Consider the following 18,543-nt stretch of genomic DNA (forward strand, 5'->3'; position numbering starts at 1 on the left):
TGTCAAGTTCCTTACTCTCCAATGCAGAAGGGCCTTTGTCCCTACAAAGTATTACCACGTATTCATCTTTGGCTACGGAAATGCAGCTTCAGTAGGGAGGTTTTAATTTGGATTTCTGTTATGCACAAAGTCGAGAACCTTTTCCTATTTTCACCCAAAAGCCATTTGTATTTCGTTTCCTGTGAACACTCTGTCCTTACCCTTTGCTTAGTTTTCCACTGGGCTTTTGGTATTTTCCTTATTGACTTGCATTAAAACAATTCTCTCTTTGACTGTGAAATGTTTCCATGGTTTTCTTTGGGCCTAAATTTTTATGCTATAATTCGTGTCAATATTTATGTTCTATGGGTTTTGTATCATCCTCCCATTCAAAGATAATTAAAAATAAATTCTTCCCGGTTTTCATTTAGTACTTTTAGGGTTTTTTTCACAAATGAATTCAATTTGCAATCCATCTAGGATTTTTTTGCATTTAAGGCATGAGAGAGGAACTCAGCTTGGTTTTTCCCTTGGGTACCTGTCCACTCTCTTAGAAGCCACTGACTGGCTGACTTTCTACTGATGTGTATTATTATCACATAGATCACTCCTTTTATGTCTGTGTGTTTGTGAAATTGATTTCAATTTGCTGGAACATGTGTTTATTTGTTTTACTATTCTATTTTTTATTGTTTCAAAAAACTGTGTGTGTGTATGTGTGTGTGTGTGTGTGTGTGTGTGTGTGTGTGCCTGCAGGCGGCTCACATGTATATCTGGGGATTGTGTGGCCAGTCATGAGACGGCAGATGAGCTGAGAGATAGTGTCACATGACTTCCAAGGTTTCAATTTTAAAATTCTGCATTTCAAAAAACAAACAAACAACAAAAAACAAACTATGAGCTTTTGAAGGTCTGGCTCTAATGATGAGAATTTTAGTTTGAATGGGGGAAAATGGTAAAATCTTGGAACTGAGGGTTAGCATTGGTGGCAGGCTGGCTCTGGCTACTTTCAGATGACCACAGAGTTTGCCAAATGTTCCATTTTCGTATTAGCAGAGTTCTGAGGACAGGGTCTGGCTTACTGAAATGGTGTTGTACTGAGCAGAATGTTAAGAAGCAAACTCTATTATTAAAAACAGGGCAAAATTGGTACCTGAGATTCAAATGGGGATTAAATGAAATTACACGAAGCTAAATAATTATTGCTAAATGAACAAATTGAAACGGTGTTTCTTGCTAAGATGCACTGAGCTTAAACAGCAAGGAAACTGAGAACAGTTACATTTAAAATTAGACTTTGGAGTTGAAGTTACTAATTTCAGGCATCTAAATATTGCGATTTTTAATAGTTGTGTCACATTTCTATTTCAAACAGAAATAGATACCATCAGCCGGGTTGAAATGAGGATTCGCACACACATATTAGCACATGAGCATTAGAAATGAATTTATGCCAATTATGAAGGCAGAACCTTTTTTCTGAAAAGCAGCTTGATTTGAAAACCTCTGGGGATTCTAAAGGCTCCCAAGGGGGATCCTTAGGACTTCTCTTGAGTGCATGAGCTCTGAGCAATTTCTGAAACTCCTTACATTTGCAAATTTTAAGGACAAAAGATTGAGTGTCTCCATGTGCCCTGAGACCCTTGTGTGCCTCTCTGTGAGACCACTGTTGGAGAGAACAGTTTATTTTCTGCAGGGCTTCGAAATCCCTTCTGAATGCTGATGTGTAGTTTCTCCAGCACATGAAGAATAGCAGCCTGTTGCAAAAGTCCTATGGCCCGAGCAGGCCAGGCCTTTGGTAGCGTGTATCCTGTTGCTAAGACTGATTTTTTTCCCACTCTCTTATGTTCCATGTCAGCAAATGAAAAAAGAGATCCAGTGATTATTGGGGATATTTAAGGAATGACTTGGGAGATAGTCTGCATATAGCATTTTTTTTTTTCCTAGCTTGCTGGGACCATCAGAGATTTAGCAGCTGCACTGAGCTAAATATATCAATTCACTTAATAAGCATAGTGCAGAGGGTCACTGACCTGCTTTTTTTTTTTTTAAAAAAATAAAGAGATAAAATATAGATACTGAGGTTTTTATGATTCTATAAAAAGACAATGTGACCTTCTTCTAAAAGTAACAAGGAGTTTACCTTTAGACAGTATTTTGGGTGATACGTATTTGACCGTTTTGCTAGAACCAAAGTTGGGATATTATTTTAAAAATCGGAGGAAGCATAAAAGCATCAAAATCATTGGCTTCTTTCTTCACTTTTTCCAAGTCGTGATGATTCATATAGTTTTCTTGGCATCCGAACTTCTAGAAAAATATTTCCTTCCCCACTCTTTACAATGAATTGAATGGCAAATGGAAATCTTGTTGAGACAAGCTCTTGCCTAATTAGACAAGGACATATTTCTCCTAAGAGCCTTGCATTGCAATAGTGATTAATTGTCCTCCAGATGATAGATAAAAATGCAAGAAGCACTTAGTTTGCAAAGTTTGTGGGAGGTTGCTGAGGACCATTATCTTTTCTTTTTTTTTTTCCATTCATCATTTCTCCAGATCTCTGTTTATTTGTTCTCTGCTATTGAAATATTTTCTCTTTGTTTTTTGTGGGAGTTGAGAAGTCCTCGGTGCATCTCCTTTTTGGGCTCCTGATTTTGAAGCCACCTTCACCCTGTCTCCCTGTTTCTCCTCACCTTGGCTGAGTCACGGAGTTGAAGTCTGTCTGCTTTCGGGTGTCCCCTTCACCATAGGCTTCCACTGCCTGCATGTGCACCTCAGCAACCTTTGTCTTAGCTTAACTCCATTCTTCCCTGCCTTCCTGCCCAAGTGTGGCCAGACCCGTCTGTGAGACCTCTGTCCTATTGGTCCCCCTTCAGTGTCCCTCAACATTAAGGATACTCTTTGACTCCTTGGACCAGGATGGTGCTTGACACGCAGTAGCCGCTCAACCAATGCTCTTCCAAGGACCTACCCTGCACATAGCCTCATCTCTGACTCAATTACACACAACAGGAGCTCCTTTTCTTCTTCTAAACTCTTGATTTTATGGTGCAGCTTCTTCTGGACTTATAAATCTGTCATAAGTTGAAAATTTTGTAAGTGGAAAATGCATCAGTTAGACTCATGGAAGATGCTAGCATAGCAACAGCACTCTGTGGAGTGGTGGTCTCTCACCCTCCAGCCAAGGGCAGACTGGGAGCCCAGGTTCACCACCCCTGTCCAGCAACCCCAGAGAGGATCATATGGATGGGACTGGGTGACATCACGTTAAGTGAAATAAGCCAGACACAGAAGGACAAATACCTTTTTCATCTGGGAAAGCTAAAAATATTCACCTGAATGTAGGATAGCGATGACTAGCATTTGGGAAGGGGGTTTAATAAATGGAGGCTGGATTTGATCAAAGCATGCTTTATACATGTGTGGAAATATCACACTGGACACCATTAATACACATATAATTAATGCATATTAATGAAAAGCAAAACAAAATATTTTGAAAGCCTAAAACTTAAAAAAAAAATAGAATTCAAGATTCAAGCATGGTTTCTACTTACTCTGTATTGCTTTCATACCCTGGTAAAGTCGGAAAATTGTAAATTGAATCACTGTAAACCAGGACTGTCTGTATTTATAACTGCAGAAGCTGGGTATCAAACTCCAAGGAGCAAATTTATTTCAATTACTTTCTAACTCACTTCAGTAGAATGTTGATCAATAGTGGTGGCTGATTGATTAATCAGGTTTGGCCCTAGTGCCCTGACCACAGCAATGAAGATAACCCTGGGAAAAGTACACTTGAGGGTGCTGATTTTAAAAAACAGACTCTCAGCCAACTGGAAAAAAGAAAAAAAAAGTGTCATTGGTCATATAACACTGATAGCACCAACCATTATGATAAAAAGAGCCGGAGTGTGGCTAGTTAGAGCTCTAAGTTGACCTGTCTGTGTTTTGTTTAGTCTCACTTTTTACAGGAGCGGTGGAGGGCAGGTCTATTTTCTCTGTTGAGAGAAGCAGGCAGTTATTTTCTGTGGGCTTTTGAGTGGCGAGTTTCTGGGGTATATAATGCCGATTGACACATGATTAAATGGATCTCTCTCCCTGTCCTCCTAAGGGAAGCCATCAGCCGTGTGTGCGAAGCTGTACCCGGTGCCAAAGGAGCCTTCAAGAAGAGAAAGGTACGCGTGTCTGTCTCCTCCATTCCGTCCTCTCTCACCTCTCAGGGTCTTCAACCACACAACTGCTCCTTGTCCTCTTCCCCTAGCCTTGCCTTTGTTGTTTTTACAAGTAAAGAGAGCTGAGATTGCTCCCTCACGTGGCTGGGGACAGTGAGCTGTCATAGCTGTCCAAAAGCAGAAACCTTGGTTACTCCCTGTGGCTCAAACCCTAAGACAGCAAGGGCAGCAAACACTTGGCCAGGCATCGTTGAGAGGGGGAACAAGAAGCACTGAATTTGCAGCATCTGCCAATTTCTGTGATGTAAATACTTCCATGTGCTGAGCGCAAGCTTTTAACATGGCATCTCCAGAAATGGAGTCTGGAAAGAGACGTACAGCAACACATCACTACACAGTACTTGTACCACCAAGGTACAGTAGACATAACCTGAAAGGCAGAGTTCATATTTTATGCAACAAAACCATTAGGATATGGAGTGTTGGGCATTTATGGTCTGCTTTTGAGATGAGTTCTATTTAAGTGTGAGTCTGTATAAGTTCAATGTTTAAGAAATTTGTATATTAGCCAGCTCATATAAATGTCCAACTGGGTCTCATTAGCTGATACTAGCTAGCTCCACAACACCACTGGAAATCCTCACGTCACAGATGATGAGATGCAGAGATGAGATGAGATGCAGAACATGAGCAGGTGGTGGAGTTAGGTGGAGCCCACACCACCTGCTCCAGAGCCTGAGTGTTCAACTTCAGCGCTAGAACTTTTTACCCTGAACATGATTTTATGAGAGGGAGAAAAATCCTAGTGAAGAGAAATCAGAGAAAACCCTCTTCAGTTAATTATCTAGTGACTTCATTAACTGGCACCCACAATCATGGTCTTTCTAGGACTAGACTGAATTGTGGGGAAAGCATACTTTAGAGAACCCCGATTCGGCTCTGGAGGCTGAGCCATTCCCGATCATTTGGGCAGTTTGTGAGCTTGGCTGTGCTATTCCCAGGGCACCAGGCTGTATCTGTCTTCAGAGATGGGGGACATTCATGCACCTCCAGGTCAACTGGAGAGAGAGAACAGGCAAAGAACGTGGGTGACATTAACAGGTGTGCCAGTTTAGGTCTGGTCAATCCCCTGTAGACATTGAGGACCAAGAGAGGCTCTGAATCTTGGATTCAGGGACGGGGAAGTGTCTGAGAACAGAGATAGGGAAATTCACTCCCAAAGATGGCTGGTACTAACAAGTCTTACCCTCATGGTCCTCTTGGTGGGAGGAGGAAGAAACAGTGCCCATTTCTGGGCTTCACCTCAGGTGCACTTGACCCAGATCTCACAGGTGGGGCCTGGGCATCTCTATTTTTAAATAACTTTTTCAGGAGTGTTGACTTGAAAAAAAAGACAAATCAGCACAGAGATCAAAAGAAATAGCATTTATCTTGGAAGCAAAGTGCTGCGATTTGGGCATACTGAATCAGGGTAGCCTCAAAGAGTGTCCCCTAAGGCAAGCATGGAAGAGGGTGTTTTTTTTTTTTCCCTTTTAGTAGGGAATTTCCATAAAAAGTTATTTTTGGAGACAGTTCATTGGCTGGATAGAAATCCTAAACTGTAAGCCTATTCTGATTGGCTAATTAAATAGGGTATGCCTGGCTGAGAGAGAGAGAGAAGGCCAGCAGATACGGACGTCAGTGATTTACCCCAGTCTGCCGGAACATTCTGTGGCTTGACCTTCAGCAGGTGGAGTGAGTCCTCACAGTTTGCTGACTCCACTTGAGAAAACCCTGGCCTTGTCACTTCCTTTTCTTTCCCAGGAGATTAAAACAGTGTGTGCCTTGTTAGACACTAACTGGCATCCGGAAAGAGAGAATACTCTACTTCAAATCGAAAAAGATGGGTTGGTTGGTCCCAAAGGACAGAGAAATGCGTGTTGGCAGGATTCGTCCAGGGACTGGGGCAGAAGGCACCTGACTGGAACATGCAGCCCTTGGGTTCCTGAAAGACGGATGGGACACGAGTAATAGCCAGCCTGGGTCAATCCACCCTGGGCTGGCTCAGGCCATAGGATTCCAGCTGGACTCTCTATGTGAACCCCCACCCAGAAGGTGTTGGTGTGGAAGGATCTGGGGCTTATTCCCTTAGCAACCAACATTCTCACCATCCTTGGAGATTGGGTACAATCCCCCACGCTGGTCTGCTGTGGTCCTCCGTGAGAGGTAGTTTGATTCTCTTTTACAGTTTGCACAGTGCATATTCTAGACGCCACCTGTCAGCCTTGGCTCTCTCCCTCCCAGCTCACTCATTGCATCTTTGTCTTCCAGTGCCTGAGGTGGGAGGAGGGGTCCGTGAGGGCTGGGGTGTGTGTGTGTGGCTGACATCTGGGTCTCCACCTTTGTAGAGGAGGCCAGCGCAGAGGTCCGGCAGGGTGGCCTCCTGTAAATCAAAAACAGATCCAAAAATGCTCTTGGATTTCACAGCCTCCGAGCAAAATGCTGTCCAGCATCCTGGGAAAGAGCAACCTCCAGTTTGCAGGGATGAGCATCTCTCTGACCATCTCCACCGCCAGCCTGAACCTGCGGACGCCTGACTCCAAACAGGTGTGTGGTCGCTCAGGCCTCCCGCCCTCCAAGAGTCCATCGATGGGTTTTCCCAGGGCTGCCTCACCAGACCCCCAGTTAGAACATGTTTGGGTCAAATCTGGATTAGTCTATGAACTTTGGCCACCAAGAGAATGATGGGTGGGATTGGTTCTCTTTAATTTGGCTATTAGTAACTATTTTTTGTTGTTTTTCGAAGGACAACGGAAGAAATTGTTTTTCTTTGCAATGTGATAAAAAAGGTGATGTATGTGCAAAAGTCTTCTCTTGATGTCTTATCCCTTGTATAACCATGTTTTATTGGTTTTTATGGATGACATTTTTATTTTATCAACTTTGAAGTGTCTGGCCTGTCATGGTCTGATTGACAGAAGTGTTTCTTCCTTAGTGGTTTATTATCTTGGAGCATCTTAGTTCCTGGTGTCGCAGGGCTGATAAGATGTGGCATATCCATGGCACAAACAGGATGGGTGGATTCAGAGCTGACCAACGCAGCACAGCCATGGTCAGTATGGCTAATTCCATTTAGGATGATTGTGTTTCTGGGCAGCGTGTGTCTTATGATTCTCTATCGTAAGTTTCTTCAGTTGGAAAAAATGGGTATATGAATGATGGTCCTGGCTCCCAACAGGAGATTCTGAAGGTCAAATAAGGCAGAGGGGAAAACCTTTGCCTAGTGAAAAAGTGGTTGTGGAGTGGACATTTTTATTGTATCAACTTTGAAGGGGCTGGCCTGTGGAGGTTGAATCAATAGTCATCTTTCTGTCCTCCCCTGCTCTGCCCAGCCTACAGCGCTCGCAATGTGAGCTGGACATTGGATGTGACCTCTGCCCGACACACTCCATGACTCTGACCATGTTACCAAGGATGCCCGTGGTTGACTTCATGTTCCTACACATATTTCTGTTTATTGGTCTCCATAATCTCAGGTGGATGAGCAGTATCCTCAGCTTCATTTATGCTCCAACTCCTACCCAAGAGGTAGAAATAAATTCTAGATTCTGCATAGAACTGAGAAGCCATGTCTAGGCTTTGTTTGGGCATAAGTGGATACCACTCTCGCTCCATTCTTCTGTGTTCCTGGGACCCACAGATGATCCCTCGTCTTTGCATACTTACTAACTGTGCCCAGGACTTGGTGATTAGCCCTTGAGGCTGTGGGGAGGCTTGTTGGGGAGGCTCGGCCTTTGCCTGTGCTGTGTCAGGTGGAGTCCCTGCTATTTGTGGTGGCGGGTCCACTCAGCCCTGCATCCCATCTCTGCTCATTCCCATTCTCCTTCTCTATTGCTGGGGACTTCGGATTCCAGGACTCTTCAGCCTGTAGCCCTCAATTCTATGGGCTCTTCTCCCTCCTTCCCCACCTCCATAAAAGAGAAGAGGCACCCAGGACACTGCTGCTCTGCTCCACCTGAGACCTGGGCTGGTTGGATGTGTCCAGTTCCTATCTTCTTGCCTCTGGGTTAGGTGGGTGGACTCCGGACCCCCAGGTGCTGCCCACTCGGATGACAAAGGTACAGTCTGTGGCAGATGGAGCAGAGGTAAAGATCAGATGGCTCTGGACTCCCTTCCTGTTGATTGTAATTGTCAACTGCAGCAAATTGAGCCCAGTACGGTGAGATCCTTCCTGCTCTGTCAGAGAGAGCAGACGGGCAGCACCTCCTCCACTCTACCGAGTTCCAAGTAGAAGAATGAGATAAAGCCTTTGGAGCAGAAGCACAGACTCTATCTATTAGAATCAATTAGCTCTAATTTTCTTCCTCCCCTTTTCAATTTTTCTGTTACTCAAGGGAATTAGATTCAGTCACACAATAATGATCATGCATCATGTTGATTAAATATGACTTTCATTTTTCCCCTGCTAAATCTTACCTTCCAATTTAATTTCTAAGCTCCAGTTTTGGAGCTGTCTTAGAAGCAAAAAATTAAATACACAAAAGCTAATTATGCAAAATTCAAAACGTTATCATTATTTGGGGGGGGGGTCCTATTTCCTCACCATTCCCTCTTCCATGATCTGAGGACAGGATTCTAGGGTGACTATTATTAGCTTAGGCCACCCGGGGCTTGGGCACACTGCTTTATGGTCCCTTAGATGCTCAGGATTTCCTACATCCTGAAGTTTTGCAATTGCCAACAACCAAAGTAGGCATTTAAAAGTAAATATGTGATATAATTTGATTATATTTGGGTTTTACAGGAGCCTGTTTGGAAACATCCCTCGGATGGCACAAATGTAGCTATGTAAATTCTAACTGCCTGCTTGAGGACAAGGGCCTGAGGGGATTGTGCAGAAATAAACCTGGCTGTGTAGGGATGGAGACAAGAGCTCTTTTCCCCACCCCCGGAAATGTACCTCAATGTCATTACATTGTCTTTGGAAAGATAAAAATAGCATGGAAGACTTATGGAGCTTTTTAAATTTAGGGCAGCTTCTAATTTACTTAGTGTCTGCTAAATTCCACTGTATGCTGCGGTTTATAAAAGCTAATGGAAATTTCCCATTTTAAAATTAACTTGGAATGTCCTCTCTGGTTTTTATGTTGATAAATTACGAGAGTGCTTTAGATGGCACCGACTCTTAATCTTTGTTTCTGGCTTTCTTATTTGTATGTGCAGAGTACAAATGGGACAAAGAGAGAGGGAAGGGCCCCTCCTCCTCCATCCTAGCTAGGAGGTCTGTGATGGGGGTCCTGGTGTGGCTTTGGAAACCACCACCATAAATGGCGATATTTTGAGGTGCAGGTGAGACTTTTTCCTTAAGATCCTGGCCAGCGGGTAGAGGTCTTTGATTAACAGCTGAGATCCTTTGAAGAAGTCATTTGGTCCTTGGGGCCTCAGCCACCTCACCTGTCAGATGGAATTCTGATGTTCGCTCTCCATAGCTCCTGGGAGGACTTAAAGAAAGTTGCTGAGGCCAGCCAGTTAGACAGCAGCCATCAGGCTGTGAATGCTCCTGAAAGGTGGTCTACAGCCGTGACTTTCACAGTTGCTATTTTCATACAGTTATGAGTTTTCAGGAGAACTCGTCAATTTGGATCATCGGCTAACAAAGGGTTGATTTTGCAAGACGTGGAAAGGGTAATAACGGCACATGTGGTTTCTTGTTTTGGGCCTGACAGATCATAGCGAATCATCACATGCAGTCCATCTCCTTCGCCTCCGGGGGAGATCCGGTAAGTGCCCTTGGCCTTGTTTCTCTTGTACTTTTTGGGAATTTCCAAGAAGGGACCTTTACTTAAAGTGTGCCCCCTCTGAACAATATACAAAAATTAACTGTGATGTCAACTACTCCCTCTCAAATATTGGAAACTCTTCTTGACTATCATTTCTTGGGGGTAGGTAGCCTATGTCAAGGACCTGCTGTTAATTTTTATTTCATAGCAAAAAGCCATCAGAAATTCTGGGAGCTTTGACCTTTTTTTAAAAAAATATATTTTTTAGCTATACCTGGGCACAATATCTTTATTTTGTTTATTTCTTCTTAAGTGGTGCTGCGGATCGAACCCAGTGCCTCACACATGCAAGGCAAGCGCTCTGTCACTGAGCCACAACCCCAGCCCAAGCGTTGGCCTTTTTAAGAGGTGACAGATTGCACCCCGCACCACAGTTTTCAGAGTTGCTGGGGTCTTGATCACTCTCTGCCCTGCTTCGCCCGCCCCCCAAGTAGCCCTGGTGATTGGCACACACTACTCCTTATTTTAATGCTAGGGATCCTGTCTGCAGCTAGCTGCAGGAGGGGAATTTTCCTGATGACCTTCCAATTTCTTCTACTTGGATAACCTTGTCATAGAACTGCTGCTGGCATAGTGGAGTCAGGTCAATCAAGAGAGCCATTTCAGCGGCAGATTCCAGATGTTTCTGAAGGACAGTCTAATAGGGGCCCAGATCTCAGTAACGAGAGAGCAGTATTTCTCTGTGTCCAGTGGTGGTGGGCGTCAGGGGCAGGCACGGCTGGGGTTGTGGGCTCCTGCCAAGGACCAGTGCCACTGGTCATGTGCCCTGTTACTGTCCAGCACCCCCACCTCAGACCCCACGCCCAGGGCACTTGGTGGCAGAAGGGATTGCTCATCCTGCACATGAATCTTTGCCCTTACATCTTTGCTTAATTGACCAAAGATGACCAGAGCACAGTTTAGCAGTGATATCCCATGGGTTCAAATGGTTTGGACTCTTGTTAAAACTTAAAAGTCTTTTTTAAAAAAGTCTACCACTGTGGCTTCCTTTTCTTTTCTCCTCTGCTCTTGCTGTACCTTTGTTTTCTTTCTAATCCTGACGATTTCTCACAATTCATTGTAACAGGAAAGCCTCAGTGACACACCCATGCTACATTTCCTGGGATCATGCCCATGGACGTTCATGTACCTGCCTGTACTGCACTCACATACATGTCTAGACCAAGATCCTTCCTTTGTCTCTCTCTAAGTAATTTGCCGTGGTTGTCTAAGTGCTTAACCAGTGTGATGCTCTGAGCCATAATTTCCCTTCCTTCTTTCCTTCCTTGTGCAGGGGATGGAAACAGTTTCCTCAATGTCAAAGGTAACCCAGTTTGAAAAAATCAAAAGACAGATATTATTGAACTGCATCAATAGCTCCTTTCAGGAACTTTTCTTAATTCTTGTCCTAATGATGATATTTTGAGTGGAGATACAAATGTCTAGGTCCTGGAAAGCCAAACACATGGGCTTATATAGAATTATTTTATTCTCTAGGATATAAACAGGATGTGGGCCTGTTCTTTTTCTTCAGATTTACTCATCATCTTTTCATTTTAATGAATGGAACTATTTATTGACCCTTAAAGTAATCCATAACCTTTTATGTTTGTTGTGATTTTTTTTTCTAATACAGAAAATGGCATGATCCCAGAGGACAGGAAGCCTAGTTACTTTCCATTTTATCCAATCCAAATAGCAAGTGCATGAGATCTCATTCCAAATTGAATCATAACCACAATTTTACCACATTACTACTATTGGTAAATGTTTTAAGTAAAACCAAGGATTCTAGGCCCTCATCCTGATACTCCTGCTAAATCTATGTGTTGTTTAATGCTTTGTGTCTTAGTCTACGCAGTCAGAAAATGGTAGATGGAAACATCAAATGAGACAGACTAGAAAATATTATTAATCCCTTTCCCCAAAGAGGCAACACAATAATTACAGTCTACTATGATTAGCCATGTTAAAATACCACCAAAAGAATTTTAGAGCAATGGTTAGGCTCCGAGGTTCTCGGGGAGGGAATAAGTAGAGAAGCAGCAACCCCTTTGTTGGAACTTTTCAAGAACAGTTAATTGTTTTGAATCCTATTACACTCTACTACTATTCCAGAAAGAGATCAATACCAGAATCAGAACAACCATGTCCAGCTTAGCCATTGACCATCTGAGACACACAGACCAGGTCTTCTTACTGTCATTCCTCCCCCAACTTTGAGCTAGAGTAGAGTTTCTTAGATTAGGGTAAGATTTTTTTTTTTAAAGTATTTCCTTGAATATATCATTAGTGCTGACTCAAATTAATTATGTGACCCGAATCTGTACAGAATCCAAGAAGAGATGGCTTATGTTTATACTTTTTATTGAACTCTAAACTCCAATCAAATTTGGAAATTAAATACAAACAAACACTGTCAAGCCAATGGCATTCAAAGTAACGTGGCTTTATTGTGATGGACAAAGTTCACTGCAACTCAGTCTCTGCTCCTGATGGCTGCAAGACTGGCTGTCATGGTGCAGAAGGTTTTGAATCTAGCCTCCTGAGTCACTCGGATGACAGGTGTGAGCTTCAGCATACTTTTTAAGTCTTATTTTCTCTATTCATTGGTTTTATGAGAAGGAAGGTGAAGAAAGTCTTATTTCACTTGGAAAGATGAAACTTCTAAATAGAACTTATATTTTTAAAATATCTTAAGGGAATAAAATTATTATTTATGTCCAAGAAGAAAAGAACTCTCTTATCTCAATCACCCAAGAGGGGATGTCTGTGATCAACCTTTGAACATCCATCCACTTGGGTTTTCTTCCAGACCAGTACTTCTCAAAGCATGGTCCCCAGCCCAGAGGCAGCTGTAACTTGTTAGGAATTCAGTTTGGGGATCTTACCCCCCGACCCACCAGAGGGGAAATTCCAGGGTGTGGCCCAGAAATCTGTTCTAACAAGACTTACATGGGAGTCTGACACTAATTCAAATTTGAGGGCCCCAGGTATGGACATTGCTGAGAGTAGTGGTTCTCAACTTAGGTTCACATTAATATTTTTCTAGGGACTTAAAAAAATTCTTGATGCTCAAGGCTCACATCCAAACCAGTTAAATCAAATTATCTGGGCAATAGGATTCAGTTTTGGAAGCTGAAGATGCAACATGCAGAGAAGCGGTGCCTTCTATCCCGGCTGCTCTAGTGTGAACATGGGCCAGCAGCATCAGTACCAGGAGGGTGGCTGGAAATGCAGCCCCCCAGGCCCTGCCTGGACATACTGAGCCAGAATGTGCATCACAAGAAGCTGCCTTGGTTGGGCTGTTGTGTAGGCAGTGTTTGATTCTTTGTATGGTGGGAAGTGTCCTTATCAGCTTGTGTTGATGTACTGTATCCCTGTAGTGTTCTCTCCTTGTGATGAGTGATAACAGACATCTTGTTTTTTTCTTTAACAGGACACAACAGACTACGTCGCCTATGTAGCTAAGGACCCTGTTAATCGCAGAGGTAAGCCATGCTTGACCCACAACATTGCTCATTTGTTTACAGCCAGGCTTAACACTCGTACCAGATGTTCCTCATTAACTCAGTTCCCTTTGCCAAAACGAACATGTGTCATATCATATTATGAAGGATAATTGAGATCTGCAAGGGTAGCAGCATCACCTGGCTGAATTAAGAGATGCTGGACGTTGCTAAGCTTAAAACACAAATCTGTATCCTGATGGCTACGGTTCGCTACACCTGACTTAATACATTAGCAGACCCCACCTGTGCTCCGATAGTGTCCTTGGTTACACTTTGAAGACTCTATGCCTGCTGATCCTCCTGCCCAGGGTCAGCTCTCTGTGTATGCCCACTGTTGATTCAGCCACCTGAGCTACCTCTAACTGTCCTACCCAGCTCACAGCCCAGTGTCCAAGCTCAGGGTGCCTCTCCTTATCCCACCTTAAGCTTCTAGGCTTATACAGGCTAGATGGGGGTGGGTGTTCCTTTACAATACCAAGACCCATTGGATGATAAGACACTTGGGGTGGTGGGGCTGACCTATGCCTTGGTACTCTTGACGGCTAGGCAGCTCCTTATGTGTTATACCACAGCTGCAATCAAAAACTCATCGATGGCCACTCCCACCACTGGTATTTATAACAATACAAACCACTTCCTTCCACTACCAGCTGGCCCCCCCACATCCTCCCAGACCCTACCCCATGTACCAACTGCTGATTTTCCTGCTGGCTTGGCATCCTATTTAAATCCATAACCGCACACGTGTATTCTCTCCCATTTAAAAATTTCGATATGAATGAGATCTTAGCATTCTGTTTTTTCCCCCTCCCTGCAACCCTCTATCTCAGAAATATTTTCAAGACAACCCATATGGGTAGATTGATCCACAGTGTGGAGACCTGCTCCCTAGGGATTCCTGCAAGCTCCTTCTTTCTTAGGCATGATGTTGTATGACTCATGACTCCTCCTAAAGAGGCATTTGCAGAGCAAGGGGTTAAATAGTTAATATGTCAATGGCTCTTGCAAACGGAACCTAACCTGGCTGTAAAAATTCTCATTTCTGTGTAAGTGTGTGTGAGGATTATTTTCCACCTGGTCTTTTTCAACCCTGGGTTAATAAGCAGTGAATCGATGGGGGTTGTCTTTCCTTTGAATGGTTTCTTTAGATTAAAGATAACAAGACTTTACAACCAGTTTTTAGCTATTGTTGTCTCCCAGGCCTGACCATCCATCACCAAAAACTATCATTTTGGTTGGGTGGCAGATAGGAGGACTTCTACAGATGAGGTCATACAGGTTCTAATCCAGACATCTTCCTATTTTCTAATTGTCACTTCTGAGCAGAGATGAGGTAATTATGAAATGTTGAGGGTAGAAGAAGAGGGACCTGGGTGGTCTTGATGACCTCAGAATGGTCCCCATGAGGGCTTCCTTGCCAACATGATGTTCTGGTCCACCATTTCTCAGGGGAAGCAGCTGCTCAGTGATGACTGCAGATGACTAGTATTTGTCGCAGGTGAGCAGGGGCACACTATCATAATCAGGACTGTCATCCAGACCAGTGAACACCAACCCACAGCCACCACACGTAGCTCAGATTCATGGAGAGTAGGACCATGCCTGTTGTTATGGTTGGATATGAGATGTCCCCCCAGTTCTCCTGTGCTAGTGGAGGAGGTAAATGATTAGATCATAAGAGTCACAGGTAATGGGTGCATTCATTCAGTTGATGGAGTAGTAGTCTGAATGGACTCCTGGGTGGTGATTGCAGGCAGGTGGGGGGCGTGGCTGGTGGAAGTAGTTCCCTGGGAGCAGGCCCTTGGGAATTCTGTCCTGTCCCTCTGGATCCTCTTTGTTTCTCTCTCTGCTTTCTGGCGGCCACGAGGCAAGCAGCTTTCCTTCACGGCTCTCTCTGCCACCATGTTCTGCCTCACCTAAGGCCAGAGCAATGGATTTGGCCGACAATGGACCGAACCTCTGAAACCGTGAGCCCAAGTAAACTTCCTTCTCTAAGTGATTCTTGTCAGCTCTCCCGGTCACGGTGACAAAAAGATGACCAGCACACCTACGCTTTGAGGAGAATCCTATCAAGGAATTTGCAGCCATCATTATCTGTCCTGCCTCTGTTTTGTACCCACGGGAGGCAGTGTGGGTGGAGAGGGGAGTCTGGCTGCATCTCTGTGCAACCTTGCCATGAACTTGACTGCAGAGCCTCTGCCTCCATCCCACCTATGTCACCCAGCATTTCCTCCTCCCAGGGAGCCAGGGAAGGGCCTTTCCCCAGCTTCTTCTATCTTTCCTCCCCTAGGCCAAGGTTTAATTTAGTACGAATGCCTCTACCATTGACAATCAGATTAGTAAGAGTTCTGGATGTGAAGTTCTGACTTAGGCTCTCAAGTATCTAAGTCCTCCTTCAGACACCTGTAGGTCCGTGTGCTCCAGCAAGCCTTGAAGCACTGTAGTTCCTTGGGCCCCAAGCCTGACAGAGTTGTGACACCTCGGGGTCTCTGCAAGTCTTCTGTTGAAACCCTACAGTAATAGGTTATTGTCCCTTGCTGCTGTTACTGTTTGTTTCCATGATCATTCCTGCTTATGAATTTTTGCATATCATTTTGGCTTCTCTAGAAGTATTTTAAATTTTTCAATTAGGGCATGATGATTATAAGTAATTACAAGATTTGTTGTGACATATTTGTACATGTACATAATGAAATTTGATGAATTTCCTTCCCCAATATCTTCCCTGGCCCTCCCTCCTCTCTAACTCTGATTCCTTCCTCTATCCTAATGATCTTTTTTTTTTTCTATTTTCATGAGACCCTGCTTTTCCTTTACTCTATCTCTCACTTCTGCATATGAGAGGAAACATGACCCTCAACTTTTTGAGTCTGGCTTATTTTACTTAACATGATTCTCTTCAGTTCCATCCACTTTTCTGAAAGTGACATAATTTTGTTCTTCTTTATGGCTGAATAAAACTCCATTGTGTATATATACCATGTTGTCTGTTTCCATCCATTTGTTGACAGACACCTAGGCTGGTTATATAACTTGACGATTGTGTTTTTTTTTTTTTTTTTTTTTTTTTTTTAGGCTGCTATGACTTGAATTCTTTTAGATACATGTATAGGAATGGTGTTATGGCTTAGATGTGAGGTGTCCCCCAAAACTCGTATGAGACAATGCAAGAATTTTCAGAGGTGAAATGATTAAATTAAGACGCATAGCCTACTCAGTGGATTAACTGGTTGATAACTGTAGTCAGGAAGGATGTGGCTAGAGGAATGAATCACTAGGGTTCATATTTTGTCCCTGGTGAGCAGAGTTCTCTCTGCTTCCTGGTTGCCAGAGTTGCTTCCCTCTGCCATACCCTTCTGCCACATATTCTGCCTTCCCTTGGGCCCAGAGCTATAGAGTTGGCTAATCATGGACTGAACTTAAATTTTCTTAAAAGAAAATAAACTTGGGCTGGGGATGTGGCTCAAGCGGTAGCGCGCTCGCCTGGCATGCGTGGGGTGCTGGGTTCGATCCTCAGCACCACATAAAAAAATAAAAATAAAGATATTGTGTCCACTGAAAACTAAATATAAATATTAAAACTCTCTCTCTCTTAAAAAAAAATAAGAAAATAAACTTTTCTTCCTGTTGTTCTTGTAAGGTATTTTGATCACAGCAATGAATAAGCTGACTGAAACAGAAATTGATATGGATAAGTGGGGTTGTCACTATGACTAACCTGACCATGTTGTTCAGAAGCCTTTGGAGCTGATTTGCAGGGGGGAGGATTTTGAAAAATATACAGATACAAGCCAGAAAAGCTTTATAATGATGTAAGCAGAGATTAAGGAGTGATTCTGAAAGGAGCTCAAAACCCAGTAGGACTATGGACAGTAAAGATGGGGCTCATGAGGTTTCAGAGAAGGAAGACGGTATTGGAAATTGGACTAGAAGCCATTCTCATTACATTCTGACAAAGAAATTGTCTACGGTTTTCTATGTCCCAAAACTTTCTGTGAAGCTGAATTTAAAGGTGGTAGATGAATTAACCTGGTGGAGGAAATTTCAAGGCAGTACAGCATTCAGGGGATTATAGCAAAGTTTATTGTGATAATCAAGAGCATAAAGCAAATAATAAAGATTTGAAAAACTTGCAGTTTGACCAGAAAATTGTGAGTAAAAATAGAGCTTAGGAAGCTGTGGTGGTTAAAGAGATTATAACCATTCAAGAGATGCTGAAGTATTTTACTCAGAGATAATAGAAAAGATGGCTTATGGGCATCCCAGAAATTTGCAAGACCATACCTATGTCAGACTTAAAGGTGAAAATAGAAGAGGTGGGGGAAGCACTGTGCTTGTACAGAGAGTGTCTAGGAAGTTGTCTCTCTGAGCTCAGACACCCAGGCACATAAGGGCTACTGCAGCCATGGTCCCAGGAGGCGTGGCTACTGCTCAAGATGGCAGAAGACCTTGACATCAACCACCTGGTGCTGGTTCTGCAGGAATACAGGATGCTGGAACTAGGTGGTCATGGAGACTTTACTGAGATTTCAGAGGAATGCCTGAGAGGCCAAGCAAAGAGTAGCAGGGCTGGAATCCCAGCAGGCAGCCCCCTGAGAGGGCAACTCATGAGAAGGAAGTAGAAGTTGCAGTGGAGACCTCCAAGATTAAGAGATGACAGTCACGTGGAATGAATGCTGAGGAAAGCTGCAGGAATCAAGCAAAGAGAAGCCAAGAAAGAGGCCACATGGGTTGCAACCAACAAGACTATAGGGCAGGTCTACACCAACCCTAAGGTGATAACATTATCATGCCATGTACCGTAGATACTGGAGCTGTAGGAATTGTTTTTTCAGTTGAATTTCGATCTTTTTGGTCCTGTCCCTTCTTTTTGTGCCCATATTTCTCTATTTGGGAACAGAACTAGATACTCTGTGTCCTTATGTGTTGGATATATGTAACTTTCTTTTGATTTTTTATAGGGGCTTACTTTGAGAGTTTGCCTTGAGTCTTGGTGGAGACTTTGAACTTGGACTTTTGGACAATCATAGAACTGTTAAGACTATGAGGGCTCTTGGAAGTTGATTGAATGTATTTTTC

General features: G+C 43.4%; 1 protein-coding gene across 2 annotated transcripts in view; it reads left to right on the plus strand.

Annotated features, from left to right (window-relative positions):
- Positions 1 to 18,543, plus strand: part of Shc3 (SHC adaptor protein 3) — a 166,703-nt gene that overhangs the window by 78,037 nt on the left and 70,123 nt on the right. For both annotated transcript variants that reach the window (XM_048800297.1, XM_015503995.2), the window contains exons 3-6: positions 4,094 to 4,157; positions 6,621 to 6,740; positions 9,860 to 9,913; positions 13,392 to 13,443. In XM_048800297.1, the coding sequence (XP_048656254.1) occupies positions 4,094 to 4,157; positions 6,621 to 6,740; positions 9,860 to 9,913; positions 13,392 to 13,443 (290 nt within the window). The remainder of the gene's footprint in view (positions 1 to 4,093; positions 4,158 to 6,620; positions 6,741 to 9,859; positions 9,914 to 13,391; positions 13,444 to 18,543) is intronic.

Source organism: Marmota marmota, unplaced genomic scaffold, assembly GCF_001458135.2.
Source record: "Marmota marmota marmota unplaced genomic scaffold, marMar, whole genome shotgun sequence".
Lineage (NCBI taxonomy): Eukaryota > Metazoa > Chordata > Mammalia > Rodentia > Sciuridae > Marmota > Marmota marmota.